At 54.3% G+C, this 25,093-nt stretch overlaps 1 protein-coding gene across 1 annotated transcript in view; it reads left to right on the top strand.

Moving 5' to 3' along the window:
• Positions 1–14,171, top strand: part of NKAIN1 (sodium/potassium transporting ATPase interacting 1) — a 38,625-nt gene extending 24,454 nt beyond the window's left edge. The window contains exons 2-7 of the mRNA XM_040619159.1: positions 9,078–9,215; positions 10,556–10,636; positions 11,888–12,085; positions 12,779–12,839; positions 13,439–13,520; positions 13,661–14,171. Of these exons, the coding sequence (XP_040475093.1) occupies positions 9,078–9,215; positions 10,556–10,636; positions 11,888–12,085; positions 12,779–12,839; positions 13,439–13,520; positions 13,661–13,670 (570 nt within the window). The 3' untranslated portion in view covers positions 13,671–14,171. The remainder of the gene's footprint in view (positions 1–9,077; positions 9,216–10,555; positions 10,637–11,887; positions 12,086–12,778; positions 12,840–13,438; positions 13,521–13,660) is intronic.
• The last annotated feature ends 10,922 nt before the right edge of the window (positions 14,172–25,093 follow it).

Below are 25,093 nucleotides of genomic sequence, written 5' to 3'. Positions count from 1 at the left end.
CACGTGAATCAACACTGAAAACATTTCTTCCTAACTTTTTTGGAAAACCTTTGTTGTAAAAAATTCCACTATACAGAAGTATGTCTAAGTAAAAGTGTAAGTCTTCCCATGTCCCCATTCCCACTCCCTAGAGGGGACTTTTCGGGACCTTTGTTGTATGTTTCCCGGGCTCTCGATTCTGCAATTACAGTCACACACACTTCGTGTCTTTCTCATTTTTATTTTTTGGCTTTTTATTTTCTTACACAAATGGAATCCTATTGTTCTGCAGCTTGTTTGTTTGTTTGTTTTTCTTTTCACTTAACAGTGATAACCTTGTCCATTTTCCAGCAAGAAATAGGCTGGGACAGAGAGAGGCAGAAGGGCTGTAGGACCCCGGGAAGAGACAGTGAGTGTGTGTGCGCGCGTGCGTGTTGAGGGTAGGAAGCAGTCCCCACAGGTCACTACACACAGAGGATGGGGAACCTGGCAGAGAAGCCCCCGTCATCGGCTCCCAGAGGACTGTGGTGTTTGTCTCCAGACTTGAGCCCCCTGAGGAGGGAACCACAGCAGCCTCTCGGTCACCATACGCTCTGCACAGGGCCTGGTGCATAATAGATGCTCAAAAAATATTTGTTCAGGGGCGCCTGGGTAGCGCAGTCGTTAAAGCGTCTGCCTTCGGCTCAGGGCGTGATCCCGGCGTTCTGGGATCGAGTCCCACATCGGGCTCCTCCGCTGGGAGCCTGCTTCTTCCTCTCCCACTCCCCTCCTGTGTTCCCTCTCTCGCTGGCTGTCTCTATCTCTGTCAAATAAATAAATAAAATCTTTAAAAAAAAAAATATTTGTTCAGCAAACTGCTAGGCCGGTTTTCTCCGATCCTGCCAAGGACTACCTGGTCTCGGTGGCTATTTCAACTCCTGCTCAAAGGCCGTCGCCCTCGCTGGACCCCGGAGCTGGGCGCAGAGCTCAGGGAGAGTGGGAAGAGCTCCTCGTAGACAACTCACTGCTGTCAGTGCGCTCGCCTCCCTAATGAGGGGGTTGGACTTGTGGATCTCCAGGGGTCCTCTGTCTGGCTTCAGTCCCACTCCCTCATTTCACGGATGAGGGGCTGAGTCGAGTTTAATTTTGTCAGCTGCCTCAGAAATCCATTGGGAAAAGGGGGGCTTGAGTTGGGGGGTGCAGCAAGGGCTGTTGCCACATACAGAGCACGAGCCGTGTGCCGGGCGCTGGGCTGAGAGCCTTCCATGCACCCTCTGAATCTTCAGGACATTTTCCCCCGGTTCAGGTTCAGAGAGGGGGAGTGATTTGCCCAAGGTCACACAGTGTATCAGAGACTGACTGGGGATAGAACTCAGATTTGCTGGACCCCAAATGAGGAGCTCTTCCCACCTCATCCCTCTGTGAACCGAGGTCAGTAACAGTACTAGGCTGGACCAAACCATTCTTCAGAGACTTCAGGGACCCCTCTCTGGTCATTCCCTCAGATGGCCTGACTGCTGTATCTAAGCCCCACAGTGACATGCCTGGAATTTTGGCCAGGAAAGTAGTTGACTTGCAGAATTGGCGGGCAAGGGCTTGGGCACCAGAGGCTTCTGATGGGTTCTGTGGCCCAGAGCCCGGCCCCCTCCCTGCCCTCTCCCCTAGCCAGCTTCCTGGGGCTGGGGTGGGCCCATCTGCATCATTCATCCTTTGCCCCCACCTGGTGTTGGGCTCCTGGGGTTGGCGTCTAGACAGACTAGAGCATCCTACTGAGAACAGAGGCAGCCCTGACTCGGGGCTGAAGGTTCCCATGGCAACCGCATCCCCCTTGGCTGGCAGCTACCTGATAAATAAATAATCGGGTGGGGGTGGGGAGCTAAGGGCAGGGGGAGGGGCAGCCGGGGAGCTTCGTGGTAGCTTCGCTTGGGAAAGGAGAGGGGCAGGTTAGGCTTGAGGTAGGCTGGGGGGCCAGGCTGGGCGGGGAGGGGAGCTCGTAGTATTGTGATGGTGGGGGGAGAGGCCAGCAGGGGGAGAAAGTGGCCAGAGGCAGGAGGAATTCAGAGGAGCAGGAGGGAGACCTGAACCTAAAGTTGAGCTTTCTGGCTTTTGCAGCTGGACACATCATGCGGTCCAGACACCGGAAAGGGACCGGGTTTGGGCGTATTAAGTCCATGATGAGCGTCTGACGAGTAGCGGTTGTAAAGGGGCGGGAGGCCGAACCGTGGAGAGGTAGCACCTGAGGCTTGCTTGGGTGCCCGCGCATCGCGCGGACAACAGAGCATAAAGAGGGCCCAGGAAATGGCCTGGGGGGGGGTTCTGACACTTAGGGGCCCGGCCATGGGGGAGGGTGAGCTGCCTGGGAATCCAGGAGCCCGAGAGGGTGGAGACCGAGTTTCGAGTTGGCACCTGCCGGGTGCCAGGCTCGGCTCTCCCCGCCGGGAAGGCAGCGGGAACACCTCGGGCAGAAATCCCTGCTCCCGGGGAGTGTACCTTCTCACGCAGGGGTGAGACGTAAAAGGGAGTGGGTAGTAGGTAATCTGTGATCAGCGCCATGGAAAAAGGAAAGCGAGGGGCAGGCAGGGAGTTCTGCAGCAGAATATAATTTTCAATAATACTAAAGAAGACTCGGAGCACCCGGCCGGCTCGGTCGGTAGAACAGGAGACTCTTGATCTCGGGGTCATGAGTTCTGGCCCCGCGTTGGGCATAGAGCTTACTTTAAATACATAGATAAATTAGCAAATAATACGGAATCTCTCCGCAACCGCATGAGGGAGGTATTGTGAATGATACCCATTCTGTGGGTGAGGAAACAGGTGCAGGGGAGTTAAGTGACTGGCCCTGTGGCACAAGACTGTAACTGTGGCTCCGTTCCTAGCTGCTGAACCAAATCGCCGTGTGTATGTGGGCAGGGAGGGCGTGGGGGCCCTTCCACAGTTCGGGCCATGAGAGCCTTGAGACAGATGAGACATGCGCTGGAGGAGGTGGGGGGAGGGTTCTCTTTTACTTTTTTAATGAAAGTGGCTTGAGTATGTTTAGAAGCCAGTGGGAAGGATCCTGGGCAGAGGGAGAGGCTGAGTTACAGACAAGAAGGGTCCAAGGATGGTGTGAGCACCTGAAAAGACAGGAGATGGGGTCCAGAGTGGAGGCGGAGGGCCTGGTCGGAGGAGGGGGCAGGCGGGGGAGGCCGAGGCCGGGTCCCCTGAGAGTGAGGCTGGAGCGGTCCCGGGAGGGTCGAGGACAGTGAGAAGATCTGACATGGTTAGTGGGGAAAGTGAGTTCCCCAGAGAAGCCTAGTTGGGTTGTGGGGCGGCAGGGGGACCTCTCAAAGTTGGTGGTTCCGGACCTGCCGCTGTTGCACCCCGGCTCTGCCTGGGGAGTGACTCCAGCAGCACTTGGCTGCTTTGCAAGCAGGGAGAAAACTGTTAATTGGGTTTGTGCAGGTGTGGTTTTCCTGACCGGTGTGATGGGAAGGCAGAGGGGTAGGAGGGTCTGGCCTACAGGCGAAGCTCCTGCAGGAGTGCGGGGGCATCCCGCGGTCCCAGCAAGCGCAGCAGGGACATGAGGAACCGGGGACTGGGAGGGGTGGAGGGTGAGAGGCAGGCGCCCCGATGCGCAGGACCCGGTTGGTCACCATCACTGTCGGGGGTGTTGGGAAGCAAGCGGGGGTGGTCCAGCGGGGGCTGTCACATGGGTGACTTCGGTGGCGGGGCAGTTATGGCGATGCCACAGTCTGCACGGTGGCCGTGGAGGAGGAGCAAAGGGGGAAGGTCACAAGGACGGGGTTTGAGAGTGGAGAGGTTGAGGTGCTGGAGGGGGTGGCCCCTGGATGTCAAAGGATGATGCAGGGCTGAAACTCATTTCTGGGGAAGGGCAGGAGCTGGGGGCCGGCAGGTGACAAAGTCAGCAGAGGAGAGGTGGACTAGCCCTGGGGCCTGAGCCCCCGGGGCACTTTAGGGACCCCAGAGGATCCCACCTCACCTTTGGGCCCGAGGAGCATGAGATGTGAGAGGAGCACAGAGAAAGTAGCATCCTTGGGTGCAAAATGTATGGGTGGGGGGACCCCTGAGGGAAGGAGCCGAGCCGAGGCTTTAGGGGCACAGGCTGGTTTGGAAGGGCTCGTGAGAGGGTGGGGGCGGGGTGGAGGGGGTCCGGTGAAGCAGCACAGGGCCTTGAGGAGACCAGGGTGGGCAGGGCTGGGGGGCAGGCCTGCGGGACTTACTCTGTGGGTCTGACAGACCCAGACAGGATCTGGGTGACTTGTTCTCATCTGTCACGCCGGGACAGTCGGGGCACTCGTCCTGCTTCTCCGGGGTCCTGTGTGGCGGGGGCCTTGGCCGGCCCAGGGGCCTCAGCGATTGCCCCAAGCTCTGCGGGCTGCCCTGGTGGACAGAGTAACTCGACGGGGCATCTGGGTGGCTCAGTCGGTTAAGCGTCCAACTCTTGATCCCAGCTCAGGTCTTGATCTCAGGGTCGTGAGTTTAAGCCCCACGTTGGGCCCCAGGCTGGTGTGGAGCCTACTTCAAACAAACAAACAACAGCAACAACACGCAAAGCAAAGGCACCGGGACAGGGGTGGTGGCCAGCCTCCCCGATCCCGTAGGAGGCTGCATCCGTCGCCCACAGCAGCTTCTTCTGTCCTGGTCCTGGCCTACCTAGGAGAGAGACTCAAGACCTCCCTGGCTTACAGCCTGACCAGGTTAAAAACAAACTAACAAAAGGCCCAAAGTCGCTTTTTCCCTCGGGGCACGTGCACTTGACATGTTTTCAAAGGAGTAGGTTGCACTTGTCTCCGCACTAGTCCTCCCGCCAAACTAACGAGACACAACGGAGCCAGTTAGGATTTACAGTCGCTGCAGCCCTCAGATGATTGATACAAGCTCGGGCAACCAGATGGGGAAGATAGTCCCCCTGTTTGTTCTTTAGTTGGTAATTAGCTGCATCTCACAGCTGCACAAGCAGAAGTTCTGGAATATCTGACTTGGTTTTCTAATAAAAAATAATAACTTTAGGATTGCAATTCTTTATAAGATGCAGAATCTTGATTAAAAAATATAGATGGAGGGGCACCTGGCTGGCTCATTTGGTAGAACCTGGGACACTTGATCTCAGGGTCACGAGTTCGAGCCCCACCTGGGGTATGGAGTTTACTTTAAAAAAACTAAGTTTGGAACACCTGGGTGGCTCAGTGGTTAAGCGTCTGCCTTTGGCTCAGGTCATGATCCCGGGGTTCTGGGATCAAGCCCAAATTTGGGCTCCCTGCTGAGTGGGGAGCCTGCTTCTCCCTCTGCCACTCTCCCTGCCTGTGCTCTCTCTCTCTCTGTCAAACTAATAAATAAAATCTTTAAAAAAACAGAACAAAACTAAGTTTATATCTGGGTGGCTTGGCCGGTTAAGTGTCTGCCTTCAGCTCAGGTCATGATCCCAGGGTCCTGGGATCGAGTCCCACATCAGGCCCCTTGCTCAACAGGGAGAATGCTTCTCCCTTTCCCTCCGCCCCTCCCCATTGCTCGTTCTCTTTCTCTCAAATACATAAATAAAATCTTTTTTTTTAAAGATTGTATTTATTTATTTGACAGAGAGAGACAGCACAAGCAGGGGGAGGAGGCAGAGGGAGAAGCAGGCTTCCCGCTACGCAGGGAGCCTGACGTGGGACTCGATCCCAGAACCCTGGGACCATGACCTGAGCCGAAGGCAGAAGCTTAACTGAGTGAGCCACCCAGGTGCCCCATAAATAAAATTCTTCAAAAATATATTAAAAATATAAAAATAATTTAAAAAAAACAAAGTTTAGGGGCGCGTGGGTGGTGTAGTCGGTTGAGTGGCCGACTCTTGGTCTCAGCTCAGGTCGTGATCAGCAGCCCTGAGGTCAGGGTGACCATGCTGACGGCACTGGTGTGTGGCTGTCTGCTTCCCACCTGTCTCCCCCACTAGACTGAGTTCCCGGAGGGCAGGGACCAGAGCTTACTTCCTTCTGCACCCCAGCTCCAGCACGGGACCTGACGCAGAACACGTGTTCTGTGAACAAGTAGCTAGACGGTGGCCCCTGGACAGATGAGGGCAGGTCCTGTGTCAGAGGGATGGAAGGAGGGTGAAGGGAGTCCAGAGTGATGGCTGACAGTGACCAAACTGGCCAGCACTCCATATTCAGGAGGAAGAGCCCATCCCTTAGGGTCAGTCAGGGAGGTCTTCCTGGAAAAGGAGGGAATTGTGCCTTACGTTGAAGACCATGGAGGACTTGCGTATAGGAAAAAGAAATGAAGGCAGGACTTCAACTGTTGTTTTAGCCACTTGGGGGAGGGGCTGGCTGGGGACAGAGGAGTGTGCCAGCTCCCAGCAAGCCTTTGGTGCCCAACCAAGAAGCTTCCACTGCTGAGTCTTCTGCTAATTAGCTGCCATTTTTTCAGTCTAGTTGTCCATTCGTCTATGTGATGTCTCCATATCCTCACAACAACTTCTCGGGGGAAGGATTGCCTTCCCTGTTTACAGTTGAAGAAATAGTCTCAGAGAGAGAAAGTAACTTGAACTAAGTCACACAGGACTGCAATTCGAACCTGAGTTTTAGTGACTCCAGAGCTTTTCGTGGTAACTATCCCACTGCTTGCTTCGTCAGTGAGGTCCCCGAGAACCCCTCTGGGTTGGAGCGAGGGCCAGGGGCAGGGGGATATCAGGTTTTAGGTGAGCACTTCCAGGCAAGATGTCTGCCCAGCTACACTATGAGCCTGGGCAAGTCTGTCTCAGCCACGTCCTCCGTCCTCTGATGGCAGCCCCCTTGCCAGGACCAGAAGCCAGCTGAGTTGAGAGCATCAAGTAGACCCCAAACCACCCCAGGGCTCCCCAAGGCCTGGCAGAGTCAGGGTGGAAAGGAGAAGAGCAGAAGTGGGGTTAGGAGCTGTTGGGAGTAGGGAGCAACCTGGGGAGTTTCTCCCCCAAGGTCAGCAGACCATTGGAGTCAAAGCTGGAAGGGCCCTTAGAGGTCGTGTAGTCCCGTGGTCTCTTCTATATGGAGGAAGGAGCTTGTGGCCTGCCCCAGGTCCCACAGGAGTCTGTCAGACTCTCAACCAGAACTCACACCTCTTAACTGCCAGGCCAGTGCCAACAGGGAAAGGTGATGAGTTGGTGCCAGGATAGGACAGGTGGCAGAGAAAAGCAGAATGACTGCCCGGCGCTGCCGCCTACCTGCTGTGTGACCTTGGGCAAGTCACTTCCCTTCTCTGAGCCTCATGGTCTCTTGCTTCAGAATGAGATCATGGTCTCAGCTCTGCCTTTCTGCCAAGGAGTAGCTAGTGAGCGATGAACTTGGAAAGCTCTTTACAATCTGCAGGGCCCTGCAGGAGGGGTCACCAGCAAGAGGCAGCCCAGCGCCAGGTGGGTGGGAGCCAGGGCTGGGCCCGCAGCTTCCTGGGTCTCTGCCCAAGCTTTGCCATCTGTGTGGTAGCGTCAGCCCCAACTCCTCCTGCCTCCCTGCCAGGAAAACGGCTTCTGGTATCTTCTCAATCAGAATCTTCCCTGTCCCTTCCCAGCCAGATCCTCTTCGCTCCCCTTCTATTTTAATTGGAACTTTTGGTGGCAAGTGACAGAAATCACACGTACAAGGAGGGAGAACTCGTTTTCAGCATGGCTAGATCCTCAGGCCTAAAACGATGTGTCCTGGACACTCCCCTTGCTTGTTCACTCTTTCTCCCTCTCTGTCCCTTTGAGACAGCAAAGACGGCCACCAACAGCTGTGAGTGGCACTGTACCCATTCAGATACCCTGGCAGATAGCACATCTGTCCTGGTTGCTCCAGCAACTCTCCAGGGGGACCCTCGGGCACAGACCACAGGGCGAGTGCCCAGCCCTGACCAGATCCCTGTGTGTCCGTTATCTGGTTAGGACTGCGTCATGGGCCCACTGCTGAAATTAGAAGTGGGCTCAGCCCCCTGCCCCCCTCCACCAAGCCACATGGACTAAAAGTCCCGGAGGCGATTCCCGAAACAAAGAGATGGGTTCTGTCACCAGGAGAAGAGGTATTGGACAGTCAATAACAATGGATGTCATTGGCACCTTTGTTCTTAAGTGTATCAGCTGAAGCATTGAACCAGGGGCTCCTGGGAAGGGAGGATTGATGGAGTCCTGTATCGGTTAGCTTTTGCTGGGTAACAGATCATCCCAGAGCAGCCGTTTAAAACAGTCATCTGATTGAGCTCTTGATTCTGTAGGTCAGCTGGGTGATTCTTCTGGTCTGGCTGCGTGTTTTTGGCCAGTGCCCTGGGTTGGCTAGCATCGGAATGATCTGGGATGGCCTCACTCACATGTCTGATGGTTGATGGGCTGTCATGGGGGAGGGGGTTGGTTCTCCTCTCCTCCTCCAGCGGGTCACAGGGGCTCTTCCACGTGGTGTTCTCTGTGTTACAGGCAAGCTCCAGGGAACAAGCAATTTTTTCAAAAGGTCTTCACTTGCGCTGTGCTTCGTCAAGTCCCATCGGGCAAAGCAAGTCACAGGACCAAGCACAGACTTAGTGTAGAAGGGTACTGCCGAAAGCATGGAGACCGCGAGAGAAAGAACTCGAGGTTAATTCTGCAAACTACCACAGCTCCCTTGGGGAAGGGGAGTAAAAAAAAAAAAAAAATCCCTTCTCTGCAGCTCATGGATTCCACGGGCCAGGGCAACCTCCAGATAGCAGTCCTTGGAAGAGGGGCCTCAGGCCCAGGGACTTTCCTGGGCCCTTCAGGGCCATGACTCAGCCCTTGGCCAGGGCTGGGGGAGGCACTCTGGGTCCTGACTCCTGCTCCGAACCCCACCTGGGGCAGGGGCAGGGGCTAACGGGGAGGGCCTCTTGGCAGGGAGGAAGGTGTTCTGAACCCCAGCTCCCTTCTCCTGTTAGCTCTCCCCGAAGGGAGGACCAGGGCTCCGTCTCAGTTCATCCCCGCAGACTCGCTTCCATCGGCCCATCTCCCTGTGGTCTTGCGGGGCTCGGATGGCTCTGACCATCCCAGAAGATGGGATGCTTGTGCACAGTCAGGCCGTGGTCCCTCGTCGCCATGGTAACTGGTGTCACCTGCTCCACCAGGTCAAGGAGGAGTCCCTGTCCTTCCCTTTCAGGCGGTGACCGTGGCCTCGGCCTGCTCTCTCCCACAGGTCGCTGCCCTGGAGCGACAGGTCTTTGACTTCCTGGGCTATCAGTGGGCTCCTATCTTAGCCAACTTCCTGCACATCATGGCGGTCATCCTGGGCATCTTTGGCACCGTGCAGTACCGCTCCCGGTACCTCATTCTGGTATGGCTCCCTCGGCCCCTCCCATCCCCCCCGCCCCCGGGCGCCCAGACCCCTGCTCTGTCTTAGCTCCAGCCCAAATCCCAGTGCTTCTTTGTTCAGCAGAGAGACGAGATCGGTATTTTCCCTCAAGGATTTCCTAGGGAAGGATCCAGATATTAACCATTAGGTCATTTAGTGAGAGCCCACCATGTGCAAAGCACTGCGAACAGTTTCGCATGTTTTACTTACCTTTACAACCGCGCTGCAAGGGAGATCTTACCATCTCCATTTTCCAGATGAGGAAACAAGGCTCAGAAAGGTTATGAGGCTTCCTAAGGTCACACAGCTAATAAGTGGCAGGATTAGAGCCTCAGATCCAGAGCGAAGGCTGGATCGGTAAGCCCGTGGAGGGATGGACTTCACCTTCTCTAGTTTCTCAGGTTGCCTTCAGAAGGCTGGCCTGGCTTTGGTCCTGGGCTATTCAAGAATGTGGTCTGGAGTGGCAAGTGGGGCTTGGAGGTCAGTGCCTCCTGTGCTCTGACCCCAGGAGCAGATTGCGTCCCTGGTTCCCTCCTCCTGCTTCCTCTTCCCAAGCCCTCGTCCTTGATGGTCTCTGTTAAACTCCTGTTTTCAGCTAGGCTCACCCCTCTCCCATCTCCCCGCTCTTCCTCAGTGACCCATTCACATGCCTTTTTGGAGGGAAAGGCTTCTCAGTACCCTTACTGCATACATGCTTGACACCTGTGAAAATGAAGACATGCTTTGCCAAGCTCCTGCCACAGCCCATTCTGGCTGGTTCTGCATCGCCCACCTCCCACAGGCTGAGCTCCCAGGAGCTGGGTGGGCGGGGCCCTTCCAAAGCTCTGTCTCACCTGGGCTGGGAGAATCCTTCTCTCCAGCTCTCAGGGGGGCCCCAGGCACTCCTCTAAGCAGCACTGTGTGCCGGCTGACAGCCCTGGAATTGCAGGCACAGGGCTTGGGTGGAAATACCCCGCTCCTCTCCAGCTCAGTGGAGCCAGGCTGTATCTGCTGTTCTCTGCAGAATATGCATTGGATTAAGCTGCCAGAGGACTAGGGCTTGAGGAGCAACCCTATCTCTTCCTAGCTGTGTGATCTTGGAAAACTCAAACCTCCTCTCTAGGGCTCACATTGGTTATCTTTAGAGAAAGAACAGTGCCTTCCATGCAGGGCTGTTGTAAGGACCGGGCGGATGTAATAATGATCTAAAGTGCTCTGTGAGAGAGATAGTGTCATCACTTCCCCTTGCAAAGTTCTCCTCGGTTCCTGAGCTCTGTCTCCATGGACACGCCCCATACCCGCTCCCCGAAGCCCGATTCTGATCCCACCTCGTCTTTCCCCAGTACGCAGCCTGGCTGGTGCTCTGGGTTGGCTGGAATGCATTCATCATCTGCTTCTACCTGGAGGTTGGACAGCTGTCCCAGGTAAGCCTCAGGCCTGGCAACGCCAGAGGGCAGAGCCTGACCTTCCCCATCCCCTACCCTGGGAGCTCCTAGTTTGGTCTGGGGTGTCATCTCTTGAAGAGACCTCCCTCTACACACCTGAATAATCTGTGCTCCGCAGACTCTCCCCCCACATTTTTGTTTCTGGCCTCTTCTGCACGTCTCAGAAACAAATGATGGAGCAGACAAAGCTGAGGGGCCGTGAAGATGGGCTGGGGTCCCACTTGATGACAAGCTCAGTAGAAACCAACCACTTGTAGTGACCCTGAAAAGTGCTCTTGGGCCCCACACGTGTTCAGTGCAAGAGAGGTGAAAATGCCATGCACTTTGTACTGCTTAGGCCACAAAGATTTGAGTCCAGTTCTGATCAATATTTTCAGAAGGGAAAGAGATGAAGTAGACTTTGGGGAAAATGGAGTGGACCAGGTCCCATGCAGAACTATTGAAGAAAGGGGAAGTTTTTAGCTTGTGGAAGAGCAAGCTCAGAGCACACAACTTCTATTTTTAGTATGTAAGAGGGGAAAATATATGAATGGGAGCACTGGCTTTGTAATTCTGCTAGATCTAAATCCCGGCTCCAACATTTCCGAGCTGTGTGACCCTGGGCATGTGGCTTACCCTCTCTGAGCTTGAGTTTCCCTGTCTGAGTGCAGATAACCATTTAATGTGGTTGCCAAGGGGATGAAGTGAGATTATACATCTCAGGGCTTGGCACCCACTCAGCACTCAGTGAATACTTGTTAACGGGCTGCATGAGCTAATGGATTGATACACACAGAGATAAAATGCCGTAGGTGAGAACCTCTAATCTAGGCCAACCCCTTCTCCATTTCAGATGGGGAGACCAAGGACTAGAGAGGACAGGTTTGCCTAGGGCCACACCCAGAGAGCAGTGGAGAGGCTGAACAGGCTGCAGAGGGGTCTGTATTGAGGGTTTCACCCATGGCTGGAAAACCGGACTCAGTCACTGTTAGTGTCCCTTCCATCCCCGGAATTTTGGAGCCCCTGTGGGTCAGCACCAGCTGTGTGAGACCTACGTGGTCATCAAGTGCCACCTATTGGCCAAATACAGACTTGCAGAAACAGACTCCCTCCATACCTTTCAAATCAAGCCAGGCGGCTGCTACAACAGTCCAGGTGTGATAGAGATCTTATATAAAGTTTCCTGGGGCCTGGGGTAGTTGCTCCCCACCCCTGGCCCCAGCTCAGTATCCTAGGCCCCTCTGCCCCCAGGACCGGGATTTCATCATGACCTTCAACACGTCCCTGCACCGCTCCTGGTGGATGGAGAATGGGCCAGGCTGCCTGGTGACACCTGTCCTGAACTCCCGCCTGGCCCTGGAAGACCACCATGTCATCTCTGTCACCGGCTGCCTGCTTGACTATCCCTACATCGAAGCACTCAGCAGTGCCCTGCAGATCTTCCTCGCTGTGAGTCCTCCTGTCTCCCCTTAGCCCACACTCTCCCAGAGGTGGAGTCCACCCCAACGTCTTTGTTTAGCTCTAGTTAAGAAGGGGAGAACCTAGATCTTCCAGCCTGCCTGTGCTTCTGTCTGTCTCTGTCTCTGTATCTTGTATCTCCTCCCTTCACCCCTGCCCCAGCTCCCATTCCAGGAGTGAGCAGGTTTAATGAATAGGATGAGTCATCAGACTATGAGTCAACCCAGTCTCCAGTGTATCTGTTGTGTGACCTTGGACAAGTCACTTGCCCTCTCCAAGCTTATATGCTTATTCACAGAAAGGCATGACCACAACAATTGTGTAGAGTTGCGAGAGTTAAAGAAGAGTGGCTCCAAGATATTAGTATAGTTCCCAGTCTTGCCCTCAGCACTTAGCACACCCAAAGCCACATAATCCTCGTTCCTCTTAACAAGTCAGTAACGTATTGCCCAGGTCCAGCTAGGAAACTGAGGCTCAAAGAGGTAAAATGACTTGTCCAAGTCTGCTCACAGAGCAGAGAATGGAACCAGGTATGTTTGACTGTAAGGCCCAGTCATTTTACTTGAAGTTGTTATGAGTTGGGCTTCATCCTAGCACATCCCCGCCGCTCTCGTCCTACTGGGCCGGGCCGGGCCAGGCAGGGGGTAGAGGAAGAGCTTCTGTCTTCTTTCCTTCCACCCCCAGCTGTTTGGCTTCGTGTTCGCCTGCTACGTGAGCAAAGTGTTCCTGGAGGAGGAGGACAGCTGTGAGTGCCGATCCCCTAGGGAACGGGAAGCCTGGCCACACACCACCCCGTGCCTTCAGCACCCTGGACAGAGCCCGGCGAAGCCTGGGCGGGAGGGAGACCTGGGTTGGCCAACTGGCTCCTCTTGGTGGGGAAGAGGCGGCAGGGATGGTGGGGGTCTGCATAGCAAGCGCATTCTGGGCTGTGACCCAGAGGCCCAGGTGTCCAGTGCAAGCTCCAGCACTGCTCTCCACCCACTCCTCTTAGGTTCTGCCCCTCGGAGGAGCTGCACGAGGCTCCCCCCTACCAAGCACCGCCCACGCCCAGCCTGTTCCCCCACTACCTTCCACCCCCACCTCCCACGTCTTGCCCCCTTCAGTGGCTCAAGCCCTGCTCCCTTAAAGGACCGTCCGCCTCCGAGGCTCTCTATCCACTTGGGCTTTGGCCCACTCTGGCTGAGCTCCTGCGAGTCCCGCTCCCCGTAGATCCTGCAGCAAAACCCTGCCCTAAGGCCCTGTACTGGGGTCTGGGCCTCAGATTCTTCCTTTTCAGGACCCAGCCTCCCCTAACTCCTATCCCACAGGCCCATCCCTAACTATGCACTACCTCCCCTTCCGCAGTTGACTTCATCGGTGGCTTTGACTCCTACGGATACCAGGCGCCCCAGAAGACGTCGCATTTACAACTGCAGCCTCTGTACACGTGGGTCATGGCGCCGGGCACGGTGGGGTGGAGGGACTGGGGCGTTGCTGTAGGGGAAAGAAGGGCGGGGAGGGCAGCCGGATGACTCTGCCCCCATACTTTCAAGGTCCACTTCCCTAACCTGCCTTTGTTTCCTGCAGGTCGGGGTAGCTTCTGTCCCGCGCCCATCCAGCTACCGCGAGCTTGCTGGCTAGACTGCAGCCGCGGGCGCGAGCTCGGGCCGAAATAGCAGGCGCGCCCCCTGGAGGCTGGCGAACCTACTGCAGCCTGCGCCGGCCGGGTCGGCCCCGGACTTGGACTTGGCCCTTCGCAGCCTGACTCCAGGGGTGGGGGCGGGCCGCGCGGGGGAGGGGATCGCGGGGTTTGTATTTTTTTTATCTCAGCCTTGGCGTGCGCTGGGGCCTCCCTCCCTTCTCCAGCCTCTCCCTTTCGAAACCCTTCACCCCACTTCCGGTCCCCTGTCCAGAGAGAAATGGCATTCACCCCATCTCACCACACTCGTTCACCAGCCCTGGGGAGAGTTACTGTGAACTAGAAGCAGGAGTCCTGGGTTCCAATTGCAGCTCCGTCAGCAACTCTCTGTGTGACATCCAGCAAGGCCCTTGCCCTCTCTGGGCCTCAGTTTCCCTCAATTAAAATAATCTCTTAGCAGATGGGGCTCTTTCCAGCTTTTTCATTTGACTCTTAATTCCCCGGGCTAGGCTGGGATTATAATTCCCATTTTGCATATATGGAAACTGAGGCCCGGAGATATGAAGCGATTTGCTTGAGGCCACACACCTAGGCTTTTGGAGGAGGCAGGACTTGAACATGGCACACCTTCTGTAGTTTCAGATTCCAAAACCCAGGGCCTGGTCTCTGAATGCCACTGCCAAGCCCCCATCCAGCTGGGACACTCTAGAACTCACGTGATCTACATCACACACTACCACCACCACTGGCCAGCGCCGCCCTTGAAGCAATATATCTGTTCTCCTGTTGGGAACCAGACGAACAGAGCCCAGAGCCCTGAATTCAGCCTGACCCACAGGGACGCCCTCCTAGACTCGGCCCCTGTCCACCCTTGGCCAACCTTTCAAGCTCATTCCAGTAAGGGGTGGGGGGAGCCTATCTCAGCCGCCCCACCCCCTTCCAGGTCCCTGAGGCCGGGTCTGCTGCAGCCATGATCCCCTGTCCCCTCAGCAAGTCCACCAACCCCTGATGGCTCCATCCACTTTACCTGTTGAAAGACTTAGGGCTCCAGAATGGAAGACAGCTGGTCAGCACCTCCCGATCACCAGTTTTCAAAGATCACCAACGTTTATGACCACTCCAATGTCCAAGAGAAACCTCTAACAACCCCAGAAGGAGTTGTGAAGAGGCAGACTGGGAGTGTGGGTCGTGGTGTGGGGTCGGGAGGGCCAGCACCCTTGAGAGCACAGATGAGAGCTCATTCTCCCCATTGCCTTCCATAGACACCCCTGAGGACCTTGCTTCCTGTGTACTGGCTGAGTCCAAGGGCAGGAGAGGCAGGCCTCAGCTTCCCAGCCTGTGAAACGGGAGTGGCCCTGGATTAGGAGCGGGGGCAGGAGGCGTGGGGGAACTGGAGGGAAACAGATGATTTGTACACCTGAGCCCATCCATGGTGACCACTCCGCTCCTCGCTCTCTACCCTCTGATCTCGCCTTCCCTACATCTGAGGCCAAAGTATCCTGAGCTAGGACCCCACCCTGCTATCCCCTCTGCAGTGCTGTGCCAAGGAGCCAGCCCCAGGAGTTCCACGGCTCACCCCTGAGGTCCCATATGGTCTGCCCAGGTAGCTAGGGGTTCCGCTCAAGAAGGGGGCGGACCCGGCTGCTATCCAGCCACTGGGCCAACTCCTGCCTCCAGCCCTCTCCTCCCACCCCCACTCCCCGCCTCCTTTCTACTCAACGGGTTTAGCCACTGGTGCTTTGAAGCCTTTTGTTTTTATAAGATGGTTTTTTGCAAGGGACCAAGTTTTTTTCCCACTGGGACCTTGCAAGGCAGGGAGTGTACCCTGGTTTCTGTGCAGGTGGGTTCATTAAAGATGGTGTTTTCTTCTCTATCATCCTGTCCTCCTGCCCTGTGAGTCAGCAGGGTCCCTGCTGGAGGGTGAGCAGGGGCTGGGAGTCGATGTCATCATCATTGTCATTCCTGGGGCTTCTGACTGGCTGTGTAGCTTTGGGAAGTCACTCTCCTCTTTCCTTATCCATCAAATGCAGAGGTGGGCCTCCGTCAGTGGGTTTCCAAACCTGCCTCGCAACCCTTGCGGAGCTTTCTATTTCTTTTTCTGATCAAGTGGATTGTAAGTTTATGCTTCCGAACATCCTTTGCGTCTCAAGTCTGCCCTCTTTCTGACAATTCGGTTCCTGACTTAGAATGAGCTGGCAGACAATGCTTCAGACGTAGATTCCTGGGACATCCTGGATCTTTTCTGGCAATACAGCCAGAATCGGTATTTGGAATATTTAAAATTTTACTTACTTTTGTGAATAGATAATATGTGTATATGGTACAGAATTCGGAAAGTTTCAGGGGGTTATGTCTTTTTATCTATTTTTCATACCTTTTCGAAGATAGAAAATTCTTTGTTAACTTACGGAAATATTTTTCCCCTTTTCACACAAATGGCAACATGCTGTACTCGATCTTCAACTTCCTCCTGCTGCTTCTACTTAACTCTGAATCTTAGAAACCTTCCCCCAGTCATACATGTGAAGCTGCCTCCCATTCTTCCTCCATGGTGATTTGGTAGGATTAGGACTTGTGTGAAGATTCCCAGGTGATCCCGATGTGGCTAGGGGCTACGAACCAGACATTCTACACAAGGTGCCCTGGGTTCATTACGCAAACCTCTGTGGACCGCTCCAGGTCATGGAGTTTGGAGGAAAAGAAATCACAGACACCCCTTCAAGGAGTTTATGGTTTAGTGGGGAGCCCACAGGATGGGGCCGCAAAAGGCTGAATGCCGCTGGCAGGTGGTCAGTGCTGAGGACAGGGTGGAGTGCAAGGCGGTTGTTAATAAGAGCTCAGGCGAGAGGCCACCTGAGTGTCCTGGACAGGGACACCAGCAGGAGCACAGATGTGGAGGGAGGGGAACACGTGTGGGGGGAGGGGAAGAATAGCCAGGGACAAACTGGTTGGAGGAAACTCTGATGGGGAATGTATTCGTTTCCTATTGCTGTCATAGATTACCACAACATTAATGTCCTTTTTTTTAAAAGCTGTTTTTAATTTTTCTTTGAGAAAGAGAGAGAGCACGAGCAGGGGAAACAGCAGGCAGAGGGAGAGGGAGAAGCAGACTCCCTACTGAGCTGGGAGCCCAATGCAGGGCTCGATCCCAGGACCTGGAAATTATGACCTGAGCTGAAGACAGATGCTTCACTGTCTGAGCCACCCAGGTGCCCCGACAACATTAGTGTCTTAATACAAATGTATTGCCTAATGGTTCTGTAGGGGTTAGACATGAGTCTCACTGGGGTAAAATCAAGATGTCTGGAGGGTTGCATTTCTTTCCAGAAGGTCTAGGGGAGAATCCACATCCTTGCCTTTTCTAGCTTCTAGAGGCTCCCCCCCCCCCCGCATTTCTTGGCTTGTGGCCCCTTCCTCCATCTTCAAAGCCAGCAATGTCCTATCTCTCTGACCCTCCTTCCATCATCACATCTCTGCCCACAGCCATGAAATGTTCTGCACTTTCAAGGGCTCATGTCATTAGGTTGGGCCCAACCAGATAATCTGGGATCATCTCCCCATCTCAAAGTCCCTTTGCCATGTAACACATGCACGTGTTCCAGGGGTTAGAATGTAGACACCCTTGGGAGCCGTTATTCTGCTTTCCAGGATAGGGGTTGTATCCATGTTACAGCAGCTCTGATGTCAACTCAGAGCACATCAGCCTGAGTGAGGCAGATGGGAGCTACTGAAGGATTTTGAGCAGAAGCTACTCCGTTAGAGCTGCCTTTATGGGAGAAGATATTTGCAAATGACATATCTAATAAAGGATTAGTATCCAAAATACATAAAGAACTTATAAAACTCAACACCCCCAGAATAGCTAATCCAGTTTAAAAATGGGCAGAAGACAGGAATAGACGTTTTCCCCAAAAAAGACACAGACACAGGAAAAGATGCTCAACGTCGCTCATCATCAGGGAAATACAAACCAAAACTACAATGAGACCACCTCACATCTGTCAGAATGGCTAAAATTAACCCAGGAAGCAACAGGGGTTGGTGAGGATGTGGAGAAAAGGGACCTCTTTTTACACTGTTGGTGGGAATGCAGGCTGGTGCGACCACTCTGGAAAATAGTACAGGCTTCTTCAAAAGGCTAAAAAAGAGCTGCCCTATGACCCGGCAGTTGCACTACTAGGTATTTACCCAAAGGATACAAAAACACTAAGTTGAAGTTTTTATCAGCCATGTCCACGATAGCCAAACTATGGAAAGAGCCCAAATGTCCATCGACTGGTGCATGGATAAAGAAGATGTGGTGTATATATGCAATGGAATACTGCTCAGCCATAAAAAGAACAAAATCTTGTCATTTGCAACAACACGGATGGAGCTAGAGAGTTTAATGCTGAGCAAAATAAGTCAAAGAAAGACATGCCATATGATTTCACTCATATGTGGAATTTAAGAAACATTAGAGCTGTCCGGTAGCAAGAACTGGCAGGGCTGGAAGCGGGGGCTGGGGGAGGATGACAGGAAGCAGTGTTTTATCTGGAAAAAACCTCAGATTTCTGACAACCCTCTGTAGATGTGTGTTCTCGGGGACCGTGTGTGACCATGAACTCTGTGTGTGGACTTGACAGCGTCCTGATCAGCACGAACGGCAGGAGGCAGGGGTACCTAGGTCCAAATTCATGACTCTGGAACCAGCTGAGCTGGTCTTCCTACAAAGTCCAGTGAAGAGCCCCCAGCTCCTGCCATCCTGGGGCCACCTCCCAGCAACCTCCACACACCAGAATAATCCAGAGAGGACAGGCCACCTTCCAGTAACTGCTGAATCATAAAGGGACTCAAAGCGCTCTTTAAAACGAGAATGTGAATTCCCTAAGGTACATTTGACAAGCGCAAGAGTCTGCTGAGCCTTACAGACACACTAGTGTTTTCTTTAACGCATTGGAATTAGATCTTGAAGTTTCTAAACAGATTGGGAATGGGGGAAGGGGGGCTGACACCAAGACCCCAAGCCTTGCAGGATTCACTGCTCCAAGGCTGCGGGCCCAGGGCAGTGTTTCTCCAGTTTCCAGAGCATAAGAATCCCTTAACACCCGAATTCCTGATCCTGAGCCAAAATATACCGAACCCAACATCTCTTAGGAAGTGACAGGAAAACTGCATTTTTTGCGAGTGCCCCCTGTGATCCAGGTTTGGGAAATCCAAGACCTGGATAAAGAGGCATTCAGACATTTCTGGAACTCCCCCACTCCAATGTCATGGAGGTCCCACCGAATCATACCTTCCAGCTTCCTCATACCAGAGCTAGACTTTAAGGCCCTCTCCCCTGAGCTCGATTTTGTTACTGATAATCTTACAGCGTGTGTGTGTGTGTGTGTGTGTGTGTGTGTGTGTGTGTGTGTTTAATGCGTTAGTTATTTTAAAGGCTGTGATCTACTCCTGAATTTAAACATCAACATCACTTCACCCCTAGGTTAGTTTGGGCAAAGGCAGGTCCAAGCCCTGCTTTCCCCTCCCTCCGCCTCAGCCACTGAGAGGAGGAGGCGAGGGCAGGGCAGCTCTGAGTTGTCCCACTGCCACCGGAGCTGGGGGCCACACCCTGCCCTGAGCCTCTGCTCCAGTGACTCAGCACTTCCCCTCAGAGTCTGCCCTGGAATCGGACTGGGCAGGCCCAGGCAGGCTGGAGCTGCAGAGAGAGCCCTGTGCCGGGCATCTGGGACCTACGTTCTAATTCTTCCTCTGCCCCACACCTACCCGGGGCCCCGGGCAGCTCCTCCACCTCTGGCCTTGGAGACTTCGTGGGTGAAATGAGAGGGCAGGACTTTGTGGATATTCCTGGGCTTCTTCAAACTGCTGACGTTCTGGAACACGGCTTCTCAACCCTAACTGTACCACATTAGGACGCCTTTTTTTAAAATACAGATTTCTGGACTACACTTGCATACCAGGTTCTAATTTACTGGGACCCAAGCATCTGAATTCATCCTTCAAATATTTATGAAGCACCTACTGTGTGCCAGGAATTGGGGATATAGCAGTGAACAAAGCAAAAAGTAATCCCTGCTCTGGGGAGGGTATCTATTGGGAGGAGACATATAGAAATAAACCAGTAAATATATGGTATTGTCAGAGAAGTGCCACAGAGCAAAATGGTAGAGAAGAGAAATAAAAGACCTGAAGAAGGTTAGGGTAGAAAGCAAAGGGCACAGCAAGTGCAAAGGCCCTGAGGTGGGATGATGGGGTAGGTGAGGGAAAGAGCGGGGTCAAACAGGACACCAAGGTTTGTGGCCTGAGCAAGTAGAGGCTGGAGCTGCCCTTGAGATGGGATGACTGCAACGGATGAAGGTTTGGGGGTGGACTTCAGCATTTTGGTGTTGGACAGGAAAGTCTGAGGTGCCTGTTAGAGGTTCAAGTGGAGATGTCAAGGAGGAGAATTCTGGGCTGATACAGAAAGTTTGGAATCATTGGTTTGGAGATGATGTTTCAAATCCTGAAAACGGATGAAGTCACCAAAGAATGAATGCAGACGGGGAAGAGACCTGAAACCTGAGTCCTGGAGCACTTCCCCATTTGGAGTCAGAGAACGTTCCACGGAGCCAGCAGAGAGGGCTGAAGTTGGGAAGCCAGGGGGCTGATCCGTACTAGCATTTCTAAGTTGTCTCAGTTTACTGATCCCATTCTCTGTCAAGAAATATTAACTGGGCACCTAGGACGTGCCAAGCACCATTCTAGACACTGAGGCCACAGCAATGAACAAGACCCGCAAGGCCTTAGCTCTCTTACAGCTTACCCTCTAAGGCAGAATTGACATGCGTTTTCATACACATCCAGTCTTTGTAACAATCCCAAGAAGGCAAGTTCTAGTACCATCGTTTATAGATGGAGCCCCTCGAGCTGGGAGAGGTTAAATCATGTACCCAAACTTACACAGCTAGTAAGTGGCAGGATAGGTGTTTAAATCCAGCCACTCTGACCCCAGGCTCATTCTCTAACTGTGGGCATGTATTGCCTTGTGGGGAATTCTGGTGCCCAGCCAGGATTGAGAACCACTGCTGTAGGACTGGAGTGGGGGTGGGGGGAGACTCTGTTCGTTTTCTGTTGCTGCCTAGGAAGTTATCCCAAAATTAGCAGCTTAAATCAACAAACATTATCTCACAGTTTCGGTGTGTCAGAAATTCAGGAGCACCTGCCAAGGACATTGACTTCCAAATTCTCCCACCCTCTCGGTGAACACACCCTGTACGCTTCTCTGTCCACCTCCTTGGTCTCCTGCCCTCAGCGTGACTGGGGGATGTATGAGCCAGATGGGAAATAAAGCCCCAGGGCGCCCAGCAGGGCGGGTTGCTACCGCTGAGGAGGAACACAATCAACCTTAAACACTCACCGAGTCCTTACAATGTGCCAGCCTTACATCACTCTCTTCATCCCCACAGCTGCCCTGCTGCATTCCCATTTTATAGAAGAGGAGACTGAGGCACAGAGAAACGGAGTAAGATTTCACAGGCGGTAAAGTGGGAAGACAACGCCAGTTTGTTGAGCGTGGTGGGCACGTCCCACAAGCGATATTGGGTATCCTCTCCTCCCCACGACCCCAGCAGAGGTACAGCCCCTGTTTTCACAGCCTTGATCTTGTCCTTGAGTAGCCCACTCTACCCCTCCCAGCAGAACACGGGGGAGCACGGCGCTCACAGCGACACCTGCTGGCTGGCGCTGCGTGTGCGCTGCCTCCAGACCTGGAGCCGAGGAGACCCCCCACTCCCTGGCCCGCCAGCGCCCTCCTCATGCAGGCACCCCGCATACCTGGGCCTCCTGCATACCAGGGCCCCCTGCATACCCCTGCATACCTGGGCCTCCTGCTGCCCGGCCAGGGCCTCCCTCCCTTTCTTGGTCTTGGCCTAGGCAAGTTCACGGATTCCGAAGCTTGTGTCCTAGCTCTGCCACTGGCGAACTGGGCAAACTTGGCCAAGTCTTACGATGTCTCCCTGGAAACACGCCTCACCGCGCACGGTTCTATGAGGACCGCAGGCGATGGCGAGTGGAAACTGCGAAGCGAGAGGTCCCTTCCCGGAACTTCCGGTCATTCGTGTTTGAGGGGCTAGAGGGACGGGGCGGAGGAAGGAGTGTTGGGGCGCTGGGATGTGCCCTCTCCGCCGGCCTAGAGCCAGCGCTTGGCCCAGTAACATCCCACAGGTCTGCGAACCTCTGCATCTTGCCCTCCCCTGACACCCCTCCCTTCCAGAAAGATCACCATGGATGGGGATGGGGAGGTTTCAGGGCCCCAACAAGAGGGTAGATGGGGAGCTGGGGTTGGGAGCAAGTCCGTGGGGAGCTAGAAGGAGCGGGGATGAGGTAGAGCCCTGGGAGTGACCCGGATGGTGAGCTCTTGTCTGTTTAATGGGTCCCTTGAGGCAGGTTAGCCTGCCGCTCTGAGCCTCAATATTCCTCTCTGTAAAATGACCCTAATAATGTGTGTCTTCAGGCCCTAGTGGGTAAGGGGGTAAGGGCTCCACGGGGCAAGAACTCATGATATTTGGGGCGGCCTGAGGCCTCCTTGCTAGATCACACCCGGAGCAGTCTGGAGCGACAGGACTCTCAGCTCTGCCCCCCAAGGAGGCCGCTCTGGGCTGGGGAGGCCCTCAGCCCCAGCCTTCCTCCCTCCGCCTCTGAGCCCCTACCTGCCCTCCGGCCATGGCGCTGGGCAAAGGGCCCTGTCTCACTGTCACAGAACTGGGCCCTAAGAACCAGCCACCATCTCCTTCTGCCTTCTGTCCAGCCGGTGATCTGCTCACCTCCCTGCAACCTTGCCCAGCAGCCCTGTGGCCCTGTGAAGTCTCTCCAAGCCTCCACTGTGATGAGCACTCCCGTTGCCTAGAGGCAAGAACGGAGGCCCCTGGAAGGGCACAGACGGTTCCAGGCCCTGGAATGATCATCTCCCCATCCCCCGTTGCCTGCAAGGACTGGCCATGCTGGAGCTTCTGGAAACGCTGCTGCTGGGGTCACACCTTAGGTCTGGTCCTAAGCCTGGTCCTGTCAGGACTCAGTAGGTGTTTGTTGAGTAAGTGAGGGAGGGAAGGTAGGAAGGAAGGAAGGAAGGAAGGAAGGAAGGAAGGAAGGAAGGAAAGGTGCTGTGGTTATTTCCTTTTTATAAACGAGGAAACTGAGGCACGTTGAGGCAAAGTCATTCCCTGACTTGAAAGACCTTCTTCTCCCCGCTGCAGAGACTCTGCTTCTCGGCCTGCCTCATGCAGCATTCCATGCTCTCCACCAGCATGGTAAGAACAGTTGGCCTGGTTCCCTGGACGCCCCATGTAGTCTTGCCTTCTCTCTCTGGGCCAGGTCTCCTGACAGGGGGCGCCACAGCCCCACCTCCAGGGTTCTTGCACACACGCTGGGGGCCACCACTCAGCCGCCCTCGGAGCTATGGTCACCACCACAGTGACTTCTTCCAGGCCCTCTAACCCTTCTGACATGGTCAGACCATAGTTCTAGAACTAGAGCCCAGGCTCCGATCCCAGCTCTGTCTCTCCCTCTAAGCCTCAGTTTTACATATTTGAAATGCAGACCCAGCATTTGTGTCTCTCTCTCCCTCTCTTTCTTTCTGTCCCTCTCTGTCCCTCTCTGTCTCTGTCTCTGGGTCTGGATTGTGCTGGGTTTGTAAGAAACCATGCATCCCTGTACCTGGCACACAGTAGGGGCTCGCCATACATGTGCCCCTTTGGTCCCATGTTGTCAGCGTGACCTAGATGAGCACCTCCCTGTGAGGCCAACGCCGTGGACCACTAAGGACACTCTCAGCTTGGGCCAGCCAGGGAGAGATGGGGTGGCCAGTGTCTGCCCATCCAGCCACAGCCTTGCCAGGGTGCAAATGAGGCTCTCGTTGCTTTCCTTTTCCCACCAGAAAATCACTCACCTGCCCTCCTGAGGCCTGGTGGCTGCCCAGCCAGCAGCCTCGGTCTGGCTCCCCCAGGGTCTTGTTCTCTCTGTTCCAATTAGCTCTTGCCGCATAACAAGCCAGCCCCAAGCATGGTGGCCTAAAGCATTCCAATACAGCTCGCCGTTTTGTGGGGCAGGAGTTTAGGCAGGGCTCAGCTGGGTCGTTCTGCTCCAGATGGCATCAACTGGGGTCACTTGGCAGTATTTAGTGGGTGGCTGGTTGGATCTGAGGGTCCAAGACACCCATGAGGCTTCACTCACATGCCTGGTGCCTTGGTGGCCTCAGCGATAAAACGGAACTGAGCAGGACACGCTCTGTGTAGCCTGAGTCTTCCCACATGGTCTGTCCAGAAGGATCGTTGGAGTTTAAGGTGGCGACTGAGAGCCCCGAGAGACCAAGGAGGACACTGCCAGTCCTCTGAAAAGCTGGGTTTTGGGGGCACCTGGCTGGCTCAGTCGGTAGAGCAAGTGATTCTTGATCTCAGGGTCATGAGTCCGAGCCCCATGTTGGGTGTAGAGATTACTTAAAAAAATAAAAATAAGAAGCTGGGTTTGCAACCGGCACAGTGTCACTTCCAGCACAATCCATTGGTCAAAGCAGCCGCAGCCAGCTCAGATTCAAGAGCAGGAACCACTAGTCCTACTTTTTTTCTTTTTTCAGATTTTTTTTTTTTAAGATTTTATTTATTTGTTTGACAGAGATAGAGACAGCCAGTGAGAGAGGGAACACAAGCAGAGGGAGTGGGAGAGGAAGAAGCAGGCTCCTAGCGGAGGAGCCTGATGTGGGGCTCGATCCCAGAATGCTGGGATCACGCCCTGAGCCGAAGGCAGATGCTTAACAACTGCGCCACCCAGGCGCCCCTTTTTTTCAGATTTCTTTATTTATTCCAGAAAGACAGGGAGAGTGTGTGTGAGCAGGGGGAGGGGCAAAGGGAAAGAATCTTCAAGCAGACTCCCCGCTGAGTGCAGAGCCTGATGTGAGGCTCCATCCCAGGACCCTGAGATCATGACCTGAGCTGAAACCAAGAATCAGATGCCCAACCAATGGAGCCCCAGGCCCTACGTTTTGCTAGGACACTTGGCAAAGAGTTTGTGACCACTGTCCGTGGCCACACCACCTGAAGTCTGCCCTCTGGAGGCAAGCTCTCCATTCCCCTGAGTTCAATACGACACAGGCAGCCTCAGCTCCTCTGTGCCAAGCCCTCTGCGGAGGGCGATGGTGATAAAATTGTAATGGCGGAGGAAAGGGGACATTGAGGCCCACAGCTGTGTCCTAAGGAGTAGAGATTCCCGGGGCGCCTGGGTGGCTCAGTTGAAGGTCTGTGTGAGGGGGCTTTGTGGAAATCAGAGCGAGAGGACGAATTCTAAATCTGGTTTTACAGAATGTGTTCCAGAGACGGGAGACTAGGACGGAGACGCTTCCATGAGCTGAACGCACTAAGAATGAACAGCGG

This window comes from Ursus maritimus, unplaced genomic scaffold, assembly GCF_017311325.1.
Source record: "Ursus maritimus isolate PB19 unplaced genomic scaffold, ASM1731132v1 scaffold_32, whole genome shotgun sequence".
Taxonomy (NCBI): Eukaryota; Metazoa; Chordata; class Mammalia; order Carnivora; family Ursidae; genus Ursus; species Ursus maritimus.
This window is presented reverse-complemented; position numbering and strand designations above follow the sequence as displayed.